Source organism: Trichechus manatus, unplaced genomic scaffold (assembly GCF_000243295.1).
Source record: "Trichechus manatus latirostris isolate Lorelei unplaced genomic scaffold, TriManLat1.0 scaffold00096, whole genome shotgun sequence".
NCBI lineage: Eukaryota > Metazoa > Chordata > Mammalia > Sirenia > Trichechidae > Trichechus > Trichechus manatus.
The window spans coordinates 10,248,329-10,272,971 of record NW_004444032.1 but is presented as its reverse complement, the minus strand read 5'-3'; the positions used below and the strand labels follow the sequence as shown (position 1 = coordinate 10,272,971).

The window sequence follows — 24,643 nt, the reverse complement described above, 5'->3', positions numbered from 1 at the left end:
TATGAGAAATGAAGTCTTGATACATGCTACAATATGGATGGAGCTTGAAGACATTATGCTGAGTGAAATAAGTCAATCACAAAACAATATTATATGACCTCACTTATATAAAAAGACAAATACAGGCAAATGTATAGAGACCAAAGTTTATTAGTGTTACCAGGAGTGGCAGGGAGGGGGAAGAGAGTTAATGGTGATGGAAAAATTGCACTGATGAAGGGTAGGGTTGCACAGCCAATTACTGTAATTGTCAATAAGTTGTACACCGATAAAAAATTAAACTGGCAAAAGCTGTGCAAAAAATATACTTATAACAATGACCCCCCCCAAAAAAAAAAAAAAGTAGCTGCTGAGGCTGCTTATGTACAACCAAACACTTTATGGGATTTGGCCCCATGGTTTGGAGGTTTAGGGTTATGGTTTCAGGGGACATCCAGTTAACTGGCCTAATAATTTGTTTAGTACTTCTACCCTCTAGTTCAATGAGTAGTGCCTGGGGTCTTAAAAGTTTGCCAGTGGCCACCCAAGGCACAACAATTGGTCTCTATTTGCCTGGAGCAACAGAGGAAAGAGAGTCATGAACAGGAGGAGGAAATGGATATGTGGCTACCTGACTTCATGAACAACTGCCTCCTTTTGCATAAGAGCAGAAGAACCGGATGATGTCCAGCTACCATTACTGAACATTTTCATCAAAAATTCTATAAAAGAATTCTGAACAAAAGGGGGAAAATGAGGAACGATTTCAAATTCCAATGCACTCCAGAATTTCTGGAGCTATGGAGACTGGATGAACCTCTAAAACTATTGCCCAGAAGTAATCTTTAAACCTTAAACCAAAAATATCCCCTGAAGTCTTCTTAAAACCAAACAATAGTTTAGCTTAACTAGTAAAGAATGTCTGCCTTGAGCATTACTGCTCTTTATTATCTATCTATATGGGATCTGTTTGACAACAGCAACTCAAAAGATTAGATAGCAACCTTAGGGGGCGGTAAGTTTATGTTAATAGGGGAGGAACAACTCAGAACTAATTGGGAATATGGGCAATAAATAAATGAATGAATGATTCACATCCCATGTCAGGTAGCTACATATGTATGCTATAAAGAAAAAGAAAGCCTAGAAAAGAGATGGATAATGATGAGGGTGTCCAGGGGAGGTCTTTTCTGAGGAGAAGACTAAATAAAGGGAGAGATGGAAGGGGAGAAGTCCTAGACAGAGGTGAAAGCAAGTGCAAAGGCCAAGAGGCAAAAACAAACAGTTTTGAGAAATAGACAGAAGCCAATGTGAGCAGTGCAGAATGAACAAGGGAAATAAAAAAAAAGAGGATAAAGGAGAAGGTGATTATCAGACAGCTGCCAGGCAACCAACTGTGTGGAGTTTGTAAGCTTTAGTGAGTGTGGCCTCCGGATGTTGTTCTAAGTGGGAGACAATGGAGATCATTTTTGAAGGGGAAGAGGAAGATGACGGGATGTGCTTTGAAAAGATCTCTCTGGACTGCTATACAGACAGCAGACTAGAGAGCACGAGTTGAAGACAGAAGATGCATGTGGAGGCCGTATTACAAGAGCCTAGGCAAGGACTGACAATGACTTGGGCCATCACTGGGAGAGAGTGAAAGGATTAATAATATACCCTGCAGATAAAGCCAACAGACAACACTGCCCCAGGACCTCTGGACTTCAAGTGTGATGAGCCAAGATAGGTGCCATGGCTCTAGCAGCTGCTGATCCAAGAGAAAACCTGCTTCCTCTTCTCAACCTTCGATGGCTATCAAATACTCTAGGAAAAAGACCTTTTCTTCTACTATTCCCTAATGTGTACATTCTGTTCTAACCACAAGGATCTAAACAAAGTCTCTGAACAAAGCTTGTTCCTTTTGCCTCATGCTAATGTAGTACCAGATGACCCACTACCAGCCTTCTAGACCTTCTATTCAGGAAACAAAAAACACATTCCGAATGGGAGGCTGTCCCTGGCTATCAAATGACCAAACTGGAAAGCAAAACCAAATGCTTCCAACAAATGACTAGATAAGAAGATCCTGTTTGGTACATGCCTAGAATTTAACAATATTGAAAAGGTCTGCTTGGTAAGAGGCTGGGTACGGATAGGGTTGTGTGAGAGAGTATGTGTGTTGGATACAGTAAAATTTTGATTCTGAGTAGAAAAAGACTGGAGAAAAGGAAGAGTAGAGGAATATAACCAGATTATCAGTCATTTGTTCGTTCACTGTTCAATATATATTTACCTTAGCATTGAGTTTGAGGATACAGATAAAAACACACCACACTCTCAAAGAGGTGAGGAGAAAGATAATACAAACAAGCAATGACAAGACTACTAACAAGGTATAAAGAGTAGGAAAAATGGGCAAAGAGAACTGAGAGGGGCTGGGAAATACAGGAAGGACATCACCCAGGAGGCAGTACACTGTATCTGAGCTACTACCTGACAAAAGAACAGCAGGTTGCTAAAGAATGGAAAATGGAAAAATAAAACAGTCCCAGCAGGAGGAAAAGCATAAAAGGCACAGAAGAATGACAGAATATGCCACATTCACGCATATACTCTTTATTATGTCTAGAAAATAAATTAGGGAGGTCTGATATACTTGTAGTTGTTAAACTTTTTCATTGTTTACCCCATCAATAAAACATGTATAAACATGCACTCCAATATATGCGTGTTTATAAATTCTACATACTACTGTTCCTACACTATGTACATTATAAAACATAAAAGGGAGAAAAGGAAAGCTCTTCTGTACAGAAGGTCAGCTAGTAAATGCAGAAAGAAATGAGGAATTAGAAAAGGAAACAGATATTTACATAGTGCCAAATTATCTCCGCATACTTTCTAAATACAAAACCAAGCCCACTGCCATTCAACGAGTCGATTCTGACTCATAGCAACCCTATAGGACAGAGCAGAATTGTCCCACAGGATTTCCAAGGAATCGCTGGTGGATTCGAACTGCTGACCTTTTGGTTAGCAGCCAAATGCTTAACCACTGCACCACCAGGGCTCCTTCTAATTGCAAAAAGAAAAAATAAAAACATACAAAACAAGACACCTATCTTTACATCTTGCAGTTTGATTAAATTACTTTTGTGTGTGGCCTTTCTAGCCATGGTCAGACACCTGCAGGAGACAGCACAGTGGATTTCCTGGCCCATGGAGCAAGGAAGCTGAGTGTCTTTGGGCAGAGACTGAGGGCCAGGGAGAAGTCTATGCCTGACCCACCAATTTGGGACTTGCAAGCTTCCACAACTGCGTGAGCCATTTCCTTTATATGGTTCGTGAGTTCTGTGAGACACTGCAGCGAATTCGGGAACCCAAAGACAGGAGGGAGAGAACTGAGATGTTAGAGATGATGGAGTGATACAGCAGCTTGGAAAAGTTGGACATTTCCGCCTCATAGGAACTAGCTTTGTGCTGATTCTTATAAAAGAAATTATTCGTTTACAACTTTACAAGGGAGAAAATGGCTGATACCATCTTAACTGAAAAATCAAACCCAGAGCACTAAGAGGGAGGGGTCCTGACATTGTATGCATCCTGATCAATTTGAAAGCTAGAATACAAAAAGCAGAGAGCCCAGGAAGGAGCCTCTGTAGTAGTTCAGGTAGGTGATAGCAGTGCTCACTTTAGGGCCAAGGCAAGGAGGACCTCTGTTTAAGAGGTACACCTGGCAGGACTTGATAATTTTTGGATGTGGGAGCAATCAAGGATGACCAAGTTTCTCACCAGAGCACTGGGAGATGGTGGTAAAAGGCTAGGGAGCACAGAGTATTCAGCAGGCTGGCAGGGAAAGTTGTGTTCTGGTTTGGACATGTTAAGTGTGAAGCTCCCTTGTGACACAGAGACAGAGTGGTCAAGCAGACAGTTGGATAAACGGACCTAGAGCACAGGAGAACTGAGCAAGAGCTTGTTCTGTCAGGCATGTGCTTGCCTCGGACACTGGCTGGCATGACTTGCATCCTCACTTCCTTCAGGTCTGTGATCAAATGTTACCTCATCAGTAGGCTCTAAAGGAGCCCCTGCCATACTGTGCCCTAGCACATCATCTTTTTCAGGTTTAGCTTTTCTCCGTAGCAGTTACCACCACATGGTACATATATCTTCTAAATTATCTGTTCATGGCCTGCCTACCCCTGCTAGAATAAGGGCAAGTGCACTGTTGCCTTGTTTACTGCTTTATCCTCAGTATCCACCATGGTCTAGCACACTGGGTACTCGATAGTTGCTGAATGATGGATGGATATGGATTTGGCCATCACTGCCACTGGACATCATGGGCAGGGCTCAGGACTATTAGCGAAAGACAGTGGTCTGAAAAGAAAAGAGGGCTGAGAACAAAGATTCTGGGTGACACTAGCATTTAAGAAGCCGGAGAACAACTAAAAAGAACTGCCAAAAGGAGCAGTAGGACAAAGAAGAGTCAGAGAAACTGATGGGAGGACTAAGACTGAAAGTCGAGGAAGTGGTCAGGGTCAGTAGAGCTAGGGCCCACCTGAGAGTCAAAACCCTTTCCCTCTGAGATAGGGTGGAGTGGGACGTCTGGATGACCTCATGCCAATAAAGGGGTGTGAACAGCTGTCTGACCTAGTACCCAATTATTTTTTTAAATTTAAGCAACACGTTCTTAATTTAGTAATCTGTCTTCAATGGAATTTTTCATTTTGCCTAAACTGGAAATTTTCCTTTTATCATCTATTCATGCAGTCACCCCAGTTTGAAGTTTCCGTATCTAAACCTATAGCTCTCCCTCCTTTCCGAAGTGAATCATGATGTGGTGGACCAGGAGCCAGAGGTCTGTCTAGACTCATTCTACAAGTTACTCCCCAAGTCTCATAACTTGTCTGTGCCTCAGCTGCTTACACACAGCAACAGCGGCAGTGATAAAGCACCACTTCCCAGGGTTTGTTGATAACCAAGGCAACTTACATTCAATGAGAAACCTCTCTTCAAATAGATACTGATGTTATTACATGTTACATATTACTTATTTACCTATATTACTTGATTCAATGCTAGAAGTAGCCATTGCTTTCCTTTGATAGAGGAAGAAACTGAGGCTTAGGAGGGATTAAGAAACCAAAAGTCCACAGCTAGTAAGTTCTGAGCTGGGATTTCATCTCAAGATGTATTTGACACTCACCCGAAGCTGCCACTCACAAATGTTAACAAAGATATTTTATAAATTACATTCTATATGAATCTATAATTAAGATAAAATCGGAGTTCCAGAAACAACAACATATACAGAGAAGGTTAATTTTCATCACTGCCCTTTCCAAGGAATGGACCTACATTCCACAGGAAAGCCTTTTATAAGCACTTTCAGATACCCTCTGGTCAGGACAAAGATAAATGGAAGATAAACTTGTCTAGTTAAGTAAAAACACACTCTTAGGATGACCTGTTATAGGTAGTGAGTAACTTCATTCGGACAGGTCACCTGCTGGCTGGAATAAAAGGTGCTGCAGAATTTCTTGGGCTCCTTATAGGACTGGTTCATCAATTTACTCACCCCACGCATTAACTACCCTTGCCAACAGAGGGGGCAGAAGAGGCTTCTGAGCTTTCCCACTCTGAGCTAGAATGGAAACCAACTGTGATGCCCAAAGTTTTTGCTTACTGAAGTCACTTAGCATGTCACAGGTAGGGATGTGCCATGTGGCATTCGCTCCCAAAAAGGTCTGAAATAAGTCAGGACCTCAGGTAGTTAAGAACACAAGATCCACTCTACAATCTGTCATTACATTTAAATCTTTGTTGCCTCCTTTAAAATACAATCCTGGGCCAGCTAATAATAGCAACCAAAACTGTTACCATCAAGTCGAATCCAACTCATAGTGACCGTACAGGACAGAACAGAACTGCCCCACAGGGTTTCCAAGGAGCACCTGGTGGATTCAAACTGCTGACCTTTTGGTTAACAGCCATAGCTCTTAACCACCACACCACCAGGGCCCTATAATCGGGAGCAACTAACAAAATAAAGTATCTCAATAACTCCTTCTTCCTCAATATCTCCAAAGATGTCACCAATTGAGCACATATTTTTCCTTGGAAAAAAAAAAAACCCAAAAAACTAAATATAACACTACCAGATGGAAGAATATACGAATTTAAAATTAAACTACATGTTCTAGAAAGCTACAAGGTTTAAGTGGTAGACACTAAAAGGTTTTTGCAAATGTATGATATCACTGACTAAAAATACAGGAAGAATCAGAGACTTAAAAAACTTAGAAATGGAATTTGATATGCAGAGGGCAAGAGAAATCCCAGTGGCACAGAATATACTTTAAATAACATGACTTGTTCACAAGTACAAAAAGTGATAAAAATGAAAATAGTTGATATACACAGACATGGCTTTATCACCTCCAGCATTTGTCAAGAGTATGACTCTGGGTACGCTGCGATCCGACAGCTGATGGAAGGACACTTACTTTTTGGCAAATCCCCGGTACTGGAGGCCGAAACTGTCCTGCTTCTGTCATGGGATGGGCTGCTTTCCTCTTGCTCGTTAAGGGGGGATCCCTCGGAAAGTGCAGAGCCACAGGCCACAGGTTCTAAGGGCCCAGGGAACAACGAAGTGGGAAACTCTGGAAGCTGTGACTCGGGAATTTTATGTTGTCCATTTGGCAATTCACCATTGAATTGTTCATAGGAGCTGCTATACGTGTAATCACTTTCTGCAGTTGGCTCGTCAAGGTTATATTCCTCGGGGTTTGGGCACTCTTCTTCATCATCCTCTTCATCATCCAGCTGCTGTTCCAGTAAGAATGGGCCATTCTCAATATGGCCATTGGTTTTGGGTGATTCTATCCATGAAGGGTCTATGTTCGCCAGTTCCTGTTCAACGTCATCTTCATCTTTCTCAATGTTTTCTTTCTCAGCATCTTCTTTCTCTTCTTGGTCCTCAGCTTCACCTTAAAAAGTTGACAGGTTAAGAATTAGAACTTTTGTGTGTTCCTCTCCTGAACACAGTGGCAGTAGGTACTTATCTCCTTCAACAAGACACATTTTTGGACATGTTTCATTTATATACTACACATAGCAAACACCTCTTGGCTCTCAGGGTAAAACTTCTCAGTTTTCTAAACCTTTTCATTTATTTAATAATTGGCTTTTTAGTAGAATAAGGTAGTTTATGAGGGAAAAAAACTATTTCTAAATAGAGCTGCACTTTCATTTCTACCCTCTCCTCTGCAATCTGCAGAAAAAGTTTGTGGGTGCAACATCAGTGTCAGGTAAAAGGTTAATTATAAAATAAACTAAGGACAATTATTAGTAGTTGATACAGACATGGTATTTCTCAGACATTTTCCATTTTAAAAAAAACTATTTTGAAATATTAACATATTTCTGGCATTCACTTTATAAATGAAGTACCACACTATTTCCCATTCTCCCTAATAAGGAGTTGGAGAGAAGCATCCTCAGTATCTGAGGAAGAAGCACAAAGGCAAACAACGTATGTGGTGACTCGTGGGTCCCTACTAATGAAGCCCCGGGGCCCCTGTGCAGCCCTATCTCCATATTTCACTGACCGTTGTCATTCTCAGTCTCTGCCTCAGCTGCCTCCTCTAACCCGGCTGTTTTTAGCTTCACTTCTGAGCAGTAATCATCATCTTGCTCATTGGAAGGTACAGCTGAGGTGATGTTTTCCTCTATTATTTTCCTTTCAGCTTCTCGTTCCAATTCTTCTATTTCCTGCAGGCGTTTTTCCAATAACTCAGCCTGCCTCTTCTGCTTCTTTTTCAGTTTTTTCTTTTTGTTTTTGGATATTTTTCCTATCTACAACAAGTTAAAAAAAAATACCATAGGTCAGTTTGCTTCTTTTTAAAGCTCAACACAAAAGCACAAGTGCCAGCAGCATTGCAATACCAACAAATCTGTCTTTCAAGTCATAGTCAGTTAAAATCACATGCCCAGACCTAAGCCCCACCTTGCTGTCAGGGCTGTGGTAAAACCAGAAAAACAAAAACTAGGGCTGGCTACCATTAAGAACTGAGTCTATTACCAGGTCTGGCCCTCAGAGTGATACAGCTTAAATCCAGTAAGTCTTTTTGATTTAAACTACAAAAGTAACAAAATAAGCTGAAATACCCTTGGTTTTAAATAAGAAGCACCTCTTACAAGATTTGCTGCTGCCCATGAACAACAACATTCTCTCTCCTTATTGTCTTACCTAATGCCTGCCAAAAAAGAATGCCTACCAAACAGGTATATTTCACTGTTGGTCAACAGTACTCTTTGTGTTTGGGTCTCACATACTAAGCTGTTGTCAATAGCCAGGACTACATAAACTATAAGAAATATGCATATGAAGTAAAGGAAAAGAGAAAAAAAAAGCCAGTTTCAGTCTGTCTCCAATCATGGCCAACTGACTTAGAAAGTACTAGCACTGCGACCCTTCAATCTTTCACAAAATCAGTAATCAGAACAAGTTACTCAAGCCGAGGCAGAGCTATGGGGAAAGGACTTGGCCTCCTCAGTAGGCCAGTTACTGCACAATTACTACAGCTCCCTCATACTCAGGCACGCTACCCAAACCAAGAGATGTTTGTAGCACTCTTAAGTTCTGGATATTTTTTTTCAATAACTCATGACACACATACTCTATCGTCTCTTGGTTTAGGTCTACTGGGGTAGGATCTAATTCCAAGCGGCCTGTTTCAGCTGATCAGACTTAGTGTTTTCACCTGATCACAAAATAGATAACACTTTCATATTTAACTACTAGCGGGGGAAAAAAACAAATTAGATCAACAACTTCAGAAAAATAGGTCACTTGAAACCCAATGAGAAATAATGCAAAATGGTGGAATAATCACAGCTCAAACACTATCTCTATCACCTCACATTTCACCAGACTTGGCCAGGAGCACTCCAGAAAGTGCTTGAGGACAAGAAGATCAATCTTGGGACAGCATTAACTATTCCAACTCTGCAGAAATCACTTCAACTAAACAAAACAGTATGTCTCACACATTCAAGGTTATACAGTATAAACATGTCTATCTTTTAAATTTATATACATTATAGTATCTACAGCAGACTGAGGAAGGAACCAAAATAATGTACAACCAACTCCCTCAAACAGACCCTTAAATGAAAAGCTTCCGCAAAAAGAAACTAACAATTAGATGTTACAATTTGGAAAGCTCAATAATGGACAGTCCCTTTTGACATGAAGGTGAATATAAGCACATGTGTAAGTACTTACAGGTTTGTGTTGTGGAGCGGTACTCACTAAAACAAAATGAAACAAAATGAATGTTTAGAGGAAAATTGTTATCTTCATTAGGTAATTTTAATTTTAAAATGGCATAGTTATTGTCTTTTAATAGTTATCCAACTTTATCTGTTAAATATCAGATCTTCTTAATCATAGGGATCTAAAGAAAGTTTATCCAACTCAAACGACTGACTCTTAAAAAGCAAAAATTGTTCATGCTGAGTCATTTATCTTATTTATCTAAAATTAAATATCATATCTATTCATTTAAAAAATAGTCAATCCCAAAGCACCAGCTGCTAATTTAAGAAAATGGGGAGTAGTTCATAAATGTCACAGTCATTTCACAAGATTTGTAAAATGACTAAGTGAAATTAGAAGATGTATTATCTATGCTGCAATCTATTTGGCAAGCTTTATACAACTGAAGTAAATCAAATACTGCAACAAGTATTCTAGAAATCACAGGACCAGAGGTTGCTACCACCAAAGGCTTAACAGACTATAGCTCCACCACTTAAGTATCACCTTGATGGCAGTAAAGGAGATAGGAGATCATACATCTCCCAAGAATCCTAGTCAGTCAGAGGTGTTTTCATCCTTTAGCATGAACACCGGCCTGACAACACAAGCGCACAGATAACGTGAAAAGAAGGTGAAGTCAACTCTTCACACTGCCACAATAACAGGCTGTGAAAGCCAGAAATAAAACACAATATATAAGTTTTATCTTCCTTCCCCACCCCTAGGTCTTTTGTAACTAATTCCAAATCTACTAGTTACACTTGTATTGATTTAACTGTGCTAACTGGAGACTAGGAAGCATTTTAACAAAACTGGAAATAAATTCTGATGATCACAAGCTGGCCACCTAAAACCCGTTACACACAAAAAATGTTCAAATATAGGTGAAGCAGCAGCTCAGAATTTAAGTGGAATTTTAAGGGAGGACAGAGTTAAGTAATTCAAATATTAAAATATAATTTAATTGGGGCATCTCCCTTCTTAAAAGCTGTGTTGTTGTTCGGTGCTGCTGAGTTGGTTCCGACTCACAGCAACCCTATGTACAACAGAACGAAACACTGCCCAGTCCCATGCCATCCTCACAATCATTACTATGTTTGAGACCACTGTTGTAGCCACTGTGTCAATCCATCTCGCTGAGGGTCTCTTTCTCTTTTTCGCCAGCTCTCTACTTTACCAAGCATGATGTCCTTCTCAAAAGAGCTCCGGTTATTTCTATCAACCAGGATCTTACAAAGTTTCTAATGTGTACACACGTTTGATTCAATTGCCTTCAACGTGCAGTTCTCAATGCCTCCAAACAGACAGAAAGAAGCTGCTGGCTCAGCTCTCTCACCTGCAGACCCAGACGGAGGAGGAGCACCTGCTTTCTGCCACTCCGTGGCCTCAGCGGCCATCCTTCTCACATATGCATCGTCCACACACATCAAGATGTTTTCTGGCTTTATGTCAGTATGAATGATCTTGCATTTACTGTGTAGATAATCTAAACCTTGAAGGACCTGATCACAGTAAAATCAAGAGAGGACATGAGCTATTAATACCTTTATTACTTAACTTTTACCTATTCATAAAAAAGGTAATACGATCACATGGCACAAAATTCAAGATAACAAAAGGGTATTTAGTAAAAATCAACCCCTCACCTCTGCTTCCAAAGGAATCCAGCTCCCCTTCCCACAAGCAACTAAAGCATATCATTCCATAGACAATTTATGCTCATACAAACAAACATATTTATATATGTACATTTTTGTAATGACATTATTGAGATATATTTCACATACCATACAATTCACCTTTTAAAGTGTACAATTCAACAGTTTTCAGTATATTCAGATGTGCAACCATCATCACTAATTTTAGTACATTTTCAATGCCCCAAAAGGAAACCCCATACCCATTAGCAGTCATCTCTCATTTCCCCTCCAACACCTCCAGCCCTAAGTAACCACCAATCTACTTTGTCTCTATAGATTTGCTGATTCTGGACATGTTATATAAACAGAATCATATAATGTGGTCTTTTGTGGTGGGCATAATGTTTTCAAGGTTCATACATGTTGTAGCATGTGTCAGTACTACACAAATAATACTGCCAAATAATATTCTATTGTACGAACACAACACATTTTGCTGACCCATTCAACTGACAGACATTTGTGTAGTTTCTACTTTTTGGCTTTTATGAATAATGCTGCTATAAACATTCATGTACAAGTTTTTGTGTGGACTACATTTTTATTTCTCTTGGGTATATATACCTAGGAATGGAACTGCTAGGTGATACGGTAACTCTGTGTTTAACTTTTTGATGAACTGTCAAACTCTATTCCAAAGTGGCTACATCATTTTCCATTCCCCACAGCAATTATGAGGGTTCACAGCAATTATGAGGGTCCTAATTTCTCCACATCCCCAACAACACTTATTCTCTGTTTTTTTTTACTTTAGCCAGCCTAGTAGGAGTGAAGTGGTATCTTATTGGGGTTTTGATCTGCATTCCCCTGATTACATATTCTGTACACACATTTTTAAAAAATAATATTTTACTGTGATTTTGGTGGAAGTTTACACAGCAAATTAGGTTCCTATTTAACAATTACTAGACAAATTGTTCAGTGACACTGGTTACATTTTTAAAAATGTGTCAACATTCTCATTAATTCCATTCTGGATATTTCATTTCCAGTTATCTGGTTTCCCTGTTCCCTCACCCTTTCATCTTTGCTTTAACTGTTGATCATTTGGTCTCATATAGATGATTTTTTAAAGGTGCACTGTACTCACTGGTAATATTCTTTATTTTATGAGCCAATCTATTGATTTAGCTCAAAGGTAACATCAGGGGATATATGTACATATATTGTTCATACTGCAGAAAAAAAATTTACTTTAAATCAAAAGAAAATAGCCCAAGTATCCAGACAACACACAGCAGTGCACTAAAAGAAACAGCTGAACCAAAGTATTCATGTGCTTATCACATGTAAAAAAAACAGGCTTACAGCGTGCCAGTGACATAAATGCAAGGCCAATGTTTTACTGGAATTATATCCACTGGAAAGAAATTCTTACAATTTTTTCCATAAAAAAAATAATTGTAAAAAACACAAATTATGTTCCCATATATTTAAAACTCCTTATGTTCAAATGAATTTAATAAGCATCATCATTCATTTTAAGTCATTCAGGCACCCTGTCCATAACAGACAAGGAAGTATGAAAAAGACAAATGGAAAAAATGTAAGATCATCCAACACTGGAAAGTTCCCAGCAAAAACCCAATGCTTCTGTCTACCCTGAGGATCTGGCGAAACCACCTTAGAAGAGAACACAGCATTAGGAAGTGGAAGGGGACAGCGATTTTAGAAAGGAAAAATAAAACAGAAAGACCTCTCTCTGAAACAGGACCAAAATCCCTATTCTCATTTAAAATAACTTTGCCTTAAGAACTGCTTTACATGCATTCATTGAACAAGCATCAGTTGAGTGTCTGTAACAGGCCACATACTACTTTAGGTGTTTGATATACTATATGGCAATAAACAACGTTCCTATCTTCATGGTATTTACAATCCTCATGGAGCTTACTGTCCCATGTGGGGGAGTATGAAGAAGGAGAGAAGGGATTGGCCAAAAAGAAACAAGATGAGCTATGGGCACAGCAAGTATGACTTAATGAGATATTTAAGAGTTCCTAGTAAGTACAGTAAAACCGGAAAAACTAGGATAAGAGGAGGAAAGACTTTTGACTTTTTACCCTAGAATTAATACTTAATGTTTTAGATAATACTGTAATTAGAATACATTTAAATTATGTTCATAATGTCAAAAAACCAATAGTCAGAAAGATATTACATATTTCCATAAAGAATAAAGTTAAAAAGGGAACACAATCTAGTGGGCCCGTATATTATTCAGTGACACTCATGCATCTTCCTGGAGAAAAGCGAGTATGTAGAGTTTTTCTATCTGGACAAGAGAGATCCTGAGAAGAAATTAATGGACAAGCACACTGATGATTTCTGGCCTGTAGAGTCAAAGAAACAAAATTTTTCTGTCAGTTGATTTTTAAGAAATTCTAAAGTTCAGACTTATTCCAACTGAAATTTCATTTCAATGATCTCATATATTAACTTGAGGTAAAAATGTCAGTATCTTTCTAAGAAGATAATTTTGACCACCCTCTCATGTACAAGTTGTCCTTACCTTCCTACCTGAACTCTTTCATAGATCCAGGGTTGTTTTACTGTGTGGAAGGCTATATAGTATCCAAATGTGTTAATACACCTTCCCAGTGATGTGCTCAGAAGGGCAAAATGTTCTCAGTAAGAATTCAAGGCTCTGGATTTAAAAATACTGGTCACTGCATTCAACTGGGCTAATTTTCCTTAAGAAACACTGTTTTTATACTATCTTACAATAACCACAAGGTAAAGGCTTCACCAGTGAGACAAATTAGTAAGTTAATTAAGATAATGCAAATCATTAACGAAAACAGTCATAAAAGCATGAACTCAGGACTCAAGTAACCTTCTTAAATCCTGTTCAACCATTCATTCACTGTGTTATCCCTAGGCAAGTTACTTAAGCTCTCTGAGCTTCGAGTTTCATGTCTACAAAAGCGAGAAAACGTATCACACAGAAATATGTATGAATTAGAAAGCATCTATGGAAAATCCACAAAACGAGATCTAGTACACAGTAGGCTCAAAATAAATGACAGAGCTGAACTAACAAGATCTGGATTGAAACTGATGAAATAACTTTGCTAAACTGCTTATTAAACTTCTCTGAGTCTCAGTTTTCTCATCTCTAATACAAACAGGTTGTGACTTGGTAACTTCTGTGATACATCTACCAATAACACTCTGATTCTGTAATTTCTTTTAATTCTGGGCTACAAAAAAATAAAATCATGATCTTTAGCTGTAGCTAAGAAGAATGGTTTGATTTTCAAAAATAGCATTTCTGTTCTCATCCAGTGAAGTTTAAGACAATAAAACACACAGAATCAACCAACACAGATGGGCAATTTTATGACCATTTGTGCACAACTGTGATGATGCAAAAAAAATCAAAGCTTCATGGCCAAGGATAGAGCTCCCCTTGAGAATCTGAGAAACGGAGTTAAAAAGGAGTCTTTACTGATTTTTTCCTCTGTTGCCTTCACTTGTCAAATAGTATGTTTGTCTCTCTGGCCTAAAAACCGTCCTCGACCTCAGCAGCAGGAGGCAGCAGAGGCTGCAGAGATCTATTGGCTGTCACCTGCTCAAGGCTACAGCTGCAACAAAAGCTGAGCTCAATCTAACCACAGATGGGTCAGGGACAAGGGCTGTCAAGGATCCACTCAGAGGAGCCAGATGACACATTTCAGGAGCAGATACCAGTGTTGTCCATGTGAAATCAGACTTACTTAGATTTCAGCAGCAGTGCAGAAGTGAAGGCAGAGTCCAGGACTGGGAGTTAGAAGTCCCCAGCCATGGTTCAGAGTCTTTGGCTGGTGCAAACAGTTTACATGCTCATCAGGTGATAACTGGAAGTTGGAAGTTAAGAGTCCACCCAGAGATGCCTTGAAAAAAGGCCTGGCAATCTACTTCCAAAAACTCAGTCATTAAAAACCCTGTGGAACACAATTCTACTCTGACACACACGGAGTTGCCATGAGTCAGAACCGATTCAACAAAAACTGGTTTCGCTATATAACAAACCAAATGCATTTCAGTGGAGTCGATTCCAACTCATAGCGACCCTACAGAACAGAGAAGAACTGCCCCATAGGGTTTCTAAGGAGCAGCTGGTGGATTTGAACTGCTGATCTTTTGGTTAGCAGAAGAGCTCTTAACCGCTACCCCAGGGCTCTGGTTTCACTGTAGCTCAGAGCAAATCCCTTCCCTTCTCTGAACCTCAAATTCATGTATTAAATATGGGCTTGGTGGCCAAAAGAATCTCTAAGGTTTCTTTCTATAGACCTATGATCCACATAAGATATTACTCATTACTGATATTAACAACATAAACCTGGCTCCTCTCCACCACGACCTTCTCAAAATAGGTCCTATAATCTTGCAGATAAAAGGAGGTCTAAGTCAAACGTAATGCTGAGATTTCTCTGGAAGGCTGTCTCCCTGACCCTGCTCACCACCCGTAGAGCTAAGCTTCCCTAAAAATTCCAAGCTGCAAAGAAAAACAGAATGAGAGCAGCTCTCTAAATTATGTTCTAACATTGGACCAATGTGGGGACTTCTTCTTCCCACACCTGAACAAAGGACACAGAGAGATGAGATATTGCCTGCCTCTTATTTTGTGGTAACAGCTCGCTAATGAAGTACCAAGGGAGAGCCAAGTCTGCAGCCAGAAGGGCTGGCAGAGGGGAGGAGGCTGGCCCTGCGCAGGAGTCGTTAATTTAGATATTAAGTACTGGTGGGCGTGGAGGAAAACATTAGAGAGACTGCTCAAGTCGAGGCACATGAAATTTCCTACTAGAAAAGCTCAAGCTCCCACAGGATTTCTTTTCCTACTAAAAAAGACATGAGGTAAACACTATAAACTGCTTCTGAAAACCGTGTTGTTAAATTGAATGGAGAAGTTATGGGAAATACCTGTTAGAATAAAAGAACACAGGAACAAGACACATGCTCAGACAAAAATTTCAGTGGGTAACATCCTTATCCACATTGTCCAGAAAAGTCTTAAGCTTCTTGTTCTTTCTAACTCTCACTAACCAGTAAGAATTAATGAGAAAATTCAGCAGCCATTCTTCCAAATGCAGCCAGGAAGAAAGACAAAGCTATTATGTCTAGCATTTAGATGGCACTAAATTATGAGTTGGAAAATCTGATTACATGGGAGCCATTTCACCGTATTTCTGAGTTAGGGACCCAACTTTCTGAGCAGGAGAATTCCAAGTAAGCAGAGAATCATATGTCCTACCAGGATGAACAAATCCAATAATATAAAAATGTTTACCAATTCGTTACTCTTCTGATCTAAATACTGAACAATACTGGCTTGATCATAATGAATTCAATGATAACTAGGATCACTGAAAAATTTAAATGGTAAGTAAATACTAAGTGTAGAATAAAGTCAATCACTGATAACAGAAGAGCAGACCTGCCAGGGCATCCCCACGCCTTTGGTATGCCTCTACAATCCACCACCCCAAAGATCATGGGTCTGGAAAAGCATTGGGTTTAAAGATCCCATTCATACAAACAGCGCAGAACATAATACAAATTACCTTTTTCATAAAATTTAATGCTTTAAAAAGAATCTGACTGCCAACTCTACTATTAAGGCACAAGAAAAACCACTTACCACAAACATAGGCATGAATGCACACTTTTCACAAAGACTTGTTAGAATTTAAAATGCTACCAAGTCCTTCTATGTGACATTTCACACTACACCTTGCAGTTAAGAGGATGGATTCTGGAGTTAGACCACCTGGATACAAATCCTGACTCCACCTCACTAACCGTGTGGCCCTGGGAAAGTTTTTTTATCCTCTCTGTGCAACACCTCTAGAGACGGGGGATAATAATACCCGTGGGCTCACAGGGTGGTGACGAGGACTAAAGGGCATAATGCACATAAAACACTAAAACAGCGAGTGCCTGAGAGAGTGTAATAAATGTTAGTTACAATAATGACAACAGAAAGAGTGAAATCAGGGACTTTAAACTATAACTGCTAGTTTTTCCACTATTGTAGTAAAGTCACCAAAATCAGAGACTTGCCCCTAGCAAGCTTCATTTGACTAATGCCAAGCAGTTACTTCCTTACAAGTTTTCTGAGAAAGGGCAATGAACTAAACTACAGAGTTTTAAAGAGTAAAATGCTATCTTGATACCCTTTCAATTACGCAACAAAGTCAAACCACTTTTAAAGAGTTATTCTTGTTAACTGCTGTCAAGTGGATTACGAATCATGGCAACCCCACGTGTGCAGAATAGAATTGCTCCATAGCGTTTTCAAAGCTGTGACCTTAGATCACCAGGCCTGTCTTCGGAGGTACCTCTGAGTGGGTTCGAACAGCCAATCTGTCAGCTAGTAGTCCAGCACTTAATCATTTTGCATCACCCAAGAGAAGCACACAGCTTTTAAAGAAACTATCACCTATGGTATCTCTCTTAATGTACCACAAAAAAAATGCCACCACAAATACCTTTTTTCTTTTTTCAGTGTTAGAAATGAAGCTGGACAAAAAAATACACCTCAATGAAGCTGAAAGAAATGAAAGCTGGAGGGGGAGGGGGGAAAACTCCATGCTTAAGGACAGAGCAGAGGGCATGGGGCTGGCTGCACACAGCTTCCTCAGAGCCATCACCAGAAGACCCCTGGAAGGCCCTTCTCTGACCCACCACAAGGTCACCACAGCTAAATGAGGACAAAAGGAACTTATCAAAGGGGTGATGACAGCATACAGGAAACCCTGTGAAAACGACTGTTTTAATTTACTACCTTCGGAAAATGAACAAGTGGTAACATTCATCTGTGAGCCCTTCGAATCACAAAAAAGGCAGCCAGTTTGTAAGGAATAAGGGGAGAATATATTTCTTTTTTCATTTAAGAAAAGACAACCAATCAAAAGTATTTCTTGACTACCTAATATATGCAAGAAGACAGAAAAGGACACGTAATTCATAATACATCATCCTTAACTCCGAGGTGCTCACAATGGAGTTGGGGAGACACAGTGGGTGGTTTGTGCTAGTATCTCTGCTGGATGTTTTATAAGTAGCCCCTCACTGTCAATTTCCACAAAAAAATTAGGCATTATCACTATTTTACAAATGAGGAAACAAGCTCTCAAGAGGCCTGTTCGGATCAGGGTCAAAAAGTGGTAAATGCCAAAGCTAGAATTTGAAATTAAATCTGTCACCAAAGCATGTAACTTGTACTTTCCCTTATTCCAAGGGTTCCCCGCCAGAGGCGCTTTTGTCCCCTAGGTGACATGTGACAGTTAGGAGACATTTTTAGTTGTCACAACTGGGGGAGGGGAATGCTACTAACATTTAGTGGGTAGAGTCCAGGGATGTTGCTAAACATCATATAGTGCACAGGACAGCCTCTCACAACAACGAATTATCTGGCCCAAATGCCAATAGTGCCAGGGTTGAGCTGAACCCAAGGTCTGTAAGGGAAAATACTGACTGGCACCAGTAGAATACAGGATCATGGGAATAACAGTAATCTAAGTTTCATTGGACACAGGCCCAGAACAATTCTAAACATATATGCTGCTTGGCAAAATGGAATACACATGAGCTCAAGATTACCTGGGTTTGAATTCCTGCTCCACTGCTTATTAGTTTAAGTTACTTCCAGACTAGGGGCAAGTTATTTAACTTCTCAACTTATTCTCACATAAAATCAGGAGAATATTTCATGGGTTTGTTGTGAGGACTCAATAAATTAAAACATGCAAGTACTTAGAATTGTGCCTAATATTTAAGAAAGCTTTGAATAAATATTTGCTGGTAGTAGTAGCAGAAGTAGTAGTAGTAGATCTCTTTACACCTTTACAACAATCTAATGAGATTCATTAACAACCTGCGATATACAGACGACACAACCTTGTCTGCTGAAAGTGAAGAAGACTTGAAGCACTTACTGATGCAGATCAAAGACCACAGCCTTCAGTATGGATTACACCTCAACATAAAAAAAATAAAAATCCTCACAACTGGACCAATAAGCAAGATCATGATAAATGGAGAAAAGAGTGAAGTTGTCCAAGGTTTCATTTTACTTGGATCCACAATCAAAACCCATGGAAGCAGCAGTCAAGAAATCAAACAACACATTGCATTGGGCAAATCTGCTGCAACAGACCTTTTTAAAGTGTTGAAGAGCAAAGAGGTCACCTTAAAGACTAAGGTACACCTGACCCGAGCCATGGTGTTTTCAATTGCCTCATATGCTTGTGAAAGCTGGATGATGAATAAGACCCAGGAAAAACCACCTTTAAATTATGCTGTTGGCGAAGAATATTGAGTATATCTTGGACTGCCAAAAGTACGAACAGATCTGTCTTAGAAAAAGTACGACCAGAATGCTCCTTAGGAGCAAGGAAGGTGAGACTACATCTCACATACTTTGGACATGTTATCAGGAGGAACCAGTCCCTGGAGAAGGACATCATGCTTGCTAAAGTAGACGGTCAGCGAAAGAAAAGAAGACCCTCAACGAAATGGACTGACACAGTGGCTGCCAACAATGGGCTCAAGCATAACGATTGTGAGGATGGTGCAGGACCAGGCAGTGTTTCATTCTCTTGTACACTGGGTTGCTATGAGTTGGAACTGACTCCACAGCACCTAACAACGAGGAAGGTACCACTCTTATTTCCATTTTGTGATGAAACTGTGGCTTATGGAGGTTAAGTAACTTGGCAAAAGCCCTTTAGCTGAAGTGTGGTATATCTGGCTTTGAAACCCAAGCCCTTAACTACTTTATTGCTTCATGAAGCCAAGAACTTTTAAGCTTTAGGCAATAGGCAATGGGAAGTTACTAAAGGTTCTAAACAGGGAATATAAATGATTAAAGTAAGGTTTTACTTAGGAAAGCAAATGGCAATGGAAAGAAGACTAAACTGGAATAAGGAACTGGAATAGGATGGGCTGGAAGCAGGGTGAGTATGGACAAGCTCATGAAAAGGTACTGGCTGGAAGTGATGAGGGCCTGAAATAAGGATGATGGCATTGGAAACGAAAAGAACATCATGAGTAAAACAACAGGCACAGGAGAGACCAGGGGCTGGGTGACTGGAGAAGCATGGCAAGTGAAAGAGCAACAAAGCTGACTGAAACGTGATTACTTCTAAGTAGAAAGAGGCCATATAGTGAAAGAACATTAGGCAAGTTAGCCTACCCTGTCTTGTTGTGGGAAATGATCTAATTAAATAGGTTCATTAATAAAGGACTTCCCCAGTACTACCTAAAATCTAAAATACTGTAGGCTGAATCAAAGGGAATGAAGGTAAATTTAGGTATGTAGATTATTAACTGAGATGTAACTTCTTAAACAATGTGCTATATTGCAAGTTCTAAGTTTAGAAAAAAACAATCCAGATTCCATATTTTTCTTAAATAAAAACAAAGATTGGTTCATATTTTAAAAAACAAATGAAAAAACCCAACAATGCCCAAAAGCTTCTATTAACATTGCATACAAAAGCTAAATGCAGATCACATAACCTAACCAAAATTCCACCTTGACTGAAATTATTTTGGGACAATAAAACCTTACAAAACTTTTTATCAGTCTCCAAAGGACAGGGCACGTGGATTTCAGTGAGGGTAACATATTCATTAAACAATTTGTTCATTCAGCAAGTATGTATTAGGGTTCCATAAAACTCTAAGACTTTCATCTTTTGATTTATAGACTACTTCACTTACTAAGAAAGATTAGATTTTGTTTCCCCCCTCCGGAATGTAAATAAATACAGATGGTTTATCTGCTAATCTTCACCTTCTTAAACTGCCAAGCCTGAAGAGTGGTGACGGGTCAGTCACCTATGGCAACAGCAGCCATTTCTGAAGTACAGGTTCAAGGGAGCAATAGAACCTACATGAAATACGCACAAGCTGGTCTTTCTCAAATTATTTACCTTTTGCTAAGTTATGTAAAACCTTTGATATTTTCAGGATTTATCAGATAAGAGTTTCCTTCAAAGTTTTACCAAATTATTATTTTTTAAAGAGTTTAGAGTTGCCATTAATAGCTACAAATACTAAATGTCATTTGGGAATAGAATAACTCCAATAAACATGTCTAATTTCCCCCTCACCACATGTCTTCCACATTAAAGAAAAAATATTGCTTTTTCTTGAGATCTTAGCCTATGTCATAATAATGCATGAAACGGCTACCATCTAAATCTAAAAGAGAAACAGATACATTATTAAACAAAAGCCAGTTTCAGCTAGTCACAAATATATCTATACTAGGCATGTATTGATACCTAACATATACTATTATGTACGACAAGTACAGCATCTTAATGTGTGAGTCAATTCAGGGTCCTTTTGGGCTCCAGCACCCCTTTCTCAACTAACATCTATAAAATCAGAAGACAAGCAGTCAACCTGTAGTACAAAGGAGCAAAAGGTAAATGAAGAGAGGAGCACACAAGCTGACTAAACAAAGTCATGTACACTCAATTTCAACAGCAAAGTCTAGGATTGCTTTTACTACATAAATTTAAGCTTAAAATGTTTATAAATGGGTTTAAAACCGATTCACGTAAACGTGTGCAAATACATATGATCTACACTTGTTAGGAAGGTTCTTTTTAGGCACCCGTTCCTTGAATTCACAATTCTTTAATTGTGATTCATTCTCTAATTCTTTTCCTATTTAAACCTATTTAAGAATTCTGAACCCAGGTCTGTTTTTTAAGCCTTTGGGCAGGTTAACCTTAAGCTCTGCACCTGGGGCAGAGGAAGGACCCCCAAACCACCTAGTCTTCTTTTCAAGCAAACCAAGCAACTTCCTTGGTACATTACCTACCCTACAGAATTATCCATAATCCAGAATCAGTCATACCTGCAACTTATGTAACTTAGGCTATAGAAAACATGTGGAATACAGACTGGTATATACCATGCAGAAAACTGAATCTGGTAAACACTTCTAATTAAAAGGAGATCTTCCATGTATGCATACTTCAATAATTTGGCTAGAGCTAAGAGTTTTCTTCTGGCAAAGCAAGTGAACAAAGTATAAACCTAATACAATACTTCCTATATAACCTGAACATTTCTTAAGTCATCTTTGATTTACCCTCCATCAAAGAATAGTTAGGAACAGTAAATAAACACAATAAATTATTCTTCTGAGTTATTTCCTAAGGAACTAAGCAGTATATTTTACAGGATTAATATTGGCCAAATAATTTGATTATACCATATCACTTACCTTTAAAAAGATCAATATGTCAAAAGAAATGTATACCTGGCATTTACATTTTACACCCTTTACAACACAGAATGGCGCATCAGTAAAACAATACAAAGTTAACTGAATAAGAGATCAAAATGTTACACAATAATTAAAAAAAAAAAAGACAAATTCAGGTTGAAAGGCTAGCCAGTTAGGTATTGGTGGGGGGAGATCCCCCTGATAAGCCTTACCTGACGAATGATACTCTTTACACAACGCACTGGGAGACCTTGGTAGTTGGACTTGATGATCCACTTAAGGAGATGATGGCCAAGCACTTCGAAAACCATGCAGACATCTAGGACAGGGTTAAGGATCTGTTTACTGCAGTGATGCAGTTGCTGAAAGCAGTTATCATTGTGTTAACTTGCAAAAAAAAAATTTTCTTTATAAAACGTAGCATCAACAGTATCAAGAATACTAAGCACTCATTCACCATGTCTCATCTAAATAAAAACAACTAACATTTAGTAAGTGCTTATCGTGTGTCAAATGTTTTAAACACGTACTCCTACCAAACTTAGGAAAGTATATAATTATCCCCACTGTAGAAATGAGGAGAGTAAAGCTCAGCAAGTTTAAAGAACTTGCCTAAGTTCCTCAGTCCAGGTGGCAGAGCCATGACTCGGTCTCACATTTATCTGTGCTCTTACACTCCCCCCTTTGAGAATCAGTCTTAATGAAAATGAGCAAGACTGAAACCTCACAGGAATTGGTAAGCAAAAAACATAAAGAACTCAAGTGTCTTAAGTGCCTGCCTGAATTTCTATTTGATAGATCACTTTAAAACACTGTATAAAATAGAAATATACCAAAGACATTGAAGACCTATCTAAACTTAATACTTTAGGCAGCTTTTAAGAATATATGATTGCAATTTAAGAAGTGGCATTAAGACTAATCTGTAATAAAGAAATCTCAAGAATCTGGATTTTTTTTTTTTTAAATAGAAATTTGAGTCAACTACGGAACCTCTATTACTATGGTCGACCAAAATTCATCACACAAATATATGCATGTCATTCATAAATGAAGATTTAAAATGGCTCTGAAACTCAGAATATTTTGTTCACACCTGGGAGCTTATAGTTGGCTTTAGTATCAAAGAAGGTCAGTCAATTTAATATTTTTTACAACAACAGCTGGATCTACCATATTATCAAAATAACTGTTGCTTTAAATTGTTTTAACAAAAATAACAAAAATGTTTCTATACTGTGGAAGAAATTATGCACTATAGACCTATGCAGAGATATTCTAAAAGTTTCTTTCTAAAATATAACCAAAGTCTTCTCAAAGCAATGACAAATTTGGACTATGATAGATACTTAGCACTTTATTTAACAGTAAAAATAGCCACTAGAATGTATGTGTGTGTATATATACATATATATTTAAAAAGGAAAAAAAAAAAACCTCCATTTACCTACAAATCAGGTGGTTTCCCCAAAGAAACTGTCTTAAGGAACTGCCCCTGCAGATCTGAGACAAGAGGAGGAGCTGTCCTGCCCCTAAACAAACAGGCTCATTTGGAGAAGCAGAGGCAGAGGAAAGCCAACTCTATCTTCTGTCTATCAAGAGGGAAAAATGCACTCAGCAGTTAGCAGAAATGACCCTGAAGCAAAGGCTGAGGTGATATCAGCAGTCACTGATGCTCTTCATTTTCCTTCAGTCTAATCTCTAGAGAAATAGAAAAACTTCACAAACATACAGGGTGTAAGAAGAATGCTTTCCTAAGGGATCATGACCTAGTTGATGCAGAAATTCTAAATATTCTGGGGATAAAGCTAGGAAAAGACCTTGTTCTGGCTTTGGGAGCTTGAGAAGGTCAAATATCAAAATGTCTGGTCTGTTCCAAACATGATCTAAAGGAAAGAGCAAAAGTTCAAGAAGAAGCCAAAAGACCCTGGCTCTAGACACACCCCTACCAGTAATTAGTCACATGGCTCTGAAGAAACAGCCCAATATTCCAGAATTTTGGAAAATGAAGGTATTGCCTAGCCCATGCATATAAAGGACTATCTCAAAGAAAATAACATGAAAATTGGAAAAAGCATTCTGGAATCTAAAGGCACTGTCTCTTCTCTCCCCTTGTGCTGTCAGCTCCGAGCTGAGCTGTGGGTCTTAGGCTATTTTTCTCTGTCATATTCCCTCTCTAGACCGCCGTTTAGCAAGACCCCAGGCAGGAGATAAGGATAAGTCAAGGTCCTTTGCACAGTCCCCAAACACCTTCTCCTGAGCTTCCCAAAAACTAACAAGTACCTGAACAACTTAAAAGCAGCCCAGTCAAGCGCGGAGGGCTCTGGGGATCATGGTCTCGGGGAACATCTAGCTCAATTGGCATAACACAGTTTATAAAGACAATGTTCTACATTCTACCTTGGTGAGTAGTGTCTGGGG

General features: G+C 39.0%; 1 protein-coding gene across 4 annotated transcripts in view; it reads right to left on the bottom strand.

Moving 5' to 3' along the window:
• The window catches only part of SRPK2 (SRSF protein kinase 2), a 166,067-nt gene that overhangs the window by 30,704 nt on the left and 110,720 nt on the right, over nucleotides 1-24,643 (bottom strand). For all 4 annotated transcript variants that reach the window (XM_023737073.1, XM_023737074.1, XM_004382613.2 and 1 more), the window contains exons 6-10: nucleotides 22,435-22,541; nucleotides 10,623-10,788; nucleotides 9,251-9,276; nucleotides 7,572-7,818; nucleotides 6,468-6,950 (exon numbers count right to left, since the gene is read on the bottom strand). In XM_023737073.1, the coding sequence (XP_023592841.1) occupies nucleotides 6,468-6,950; nucleotides 7,572-7,818; nucleotides 9,251-9,276; nucleotides 10,623-10,788; nucleotides 22,435-22,541 (1,029 nt within the window). The remainder of the gene's footprint in view (nucleotides 1-6,467; nucleotides 6,951-7,571; nucleotides 7,819-9,250; nucleotides 9,277-10,622; nucleotides 10,789-22,434; nucleotides 22,542-24,643) is intronic.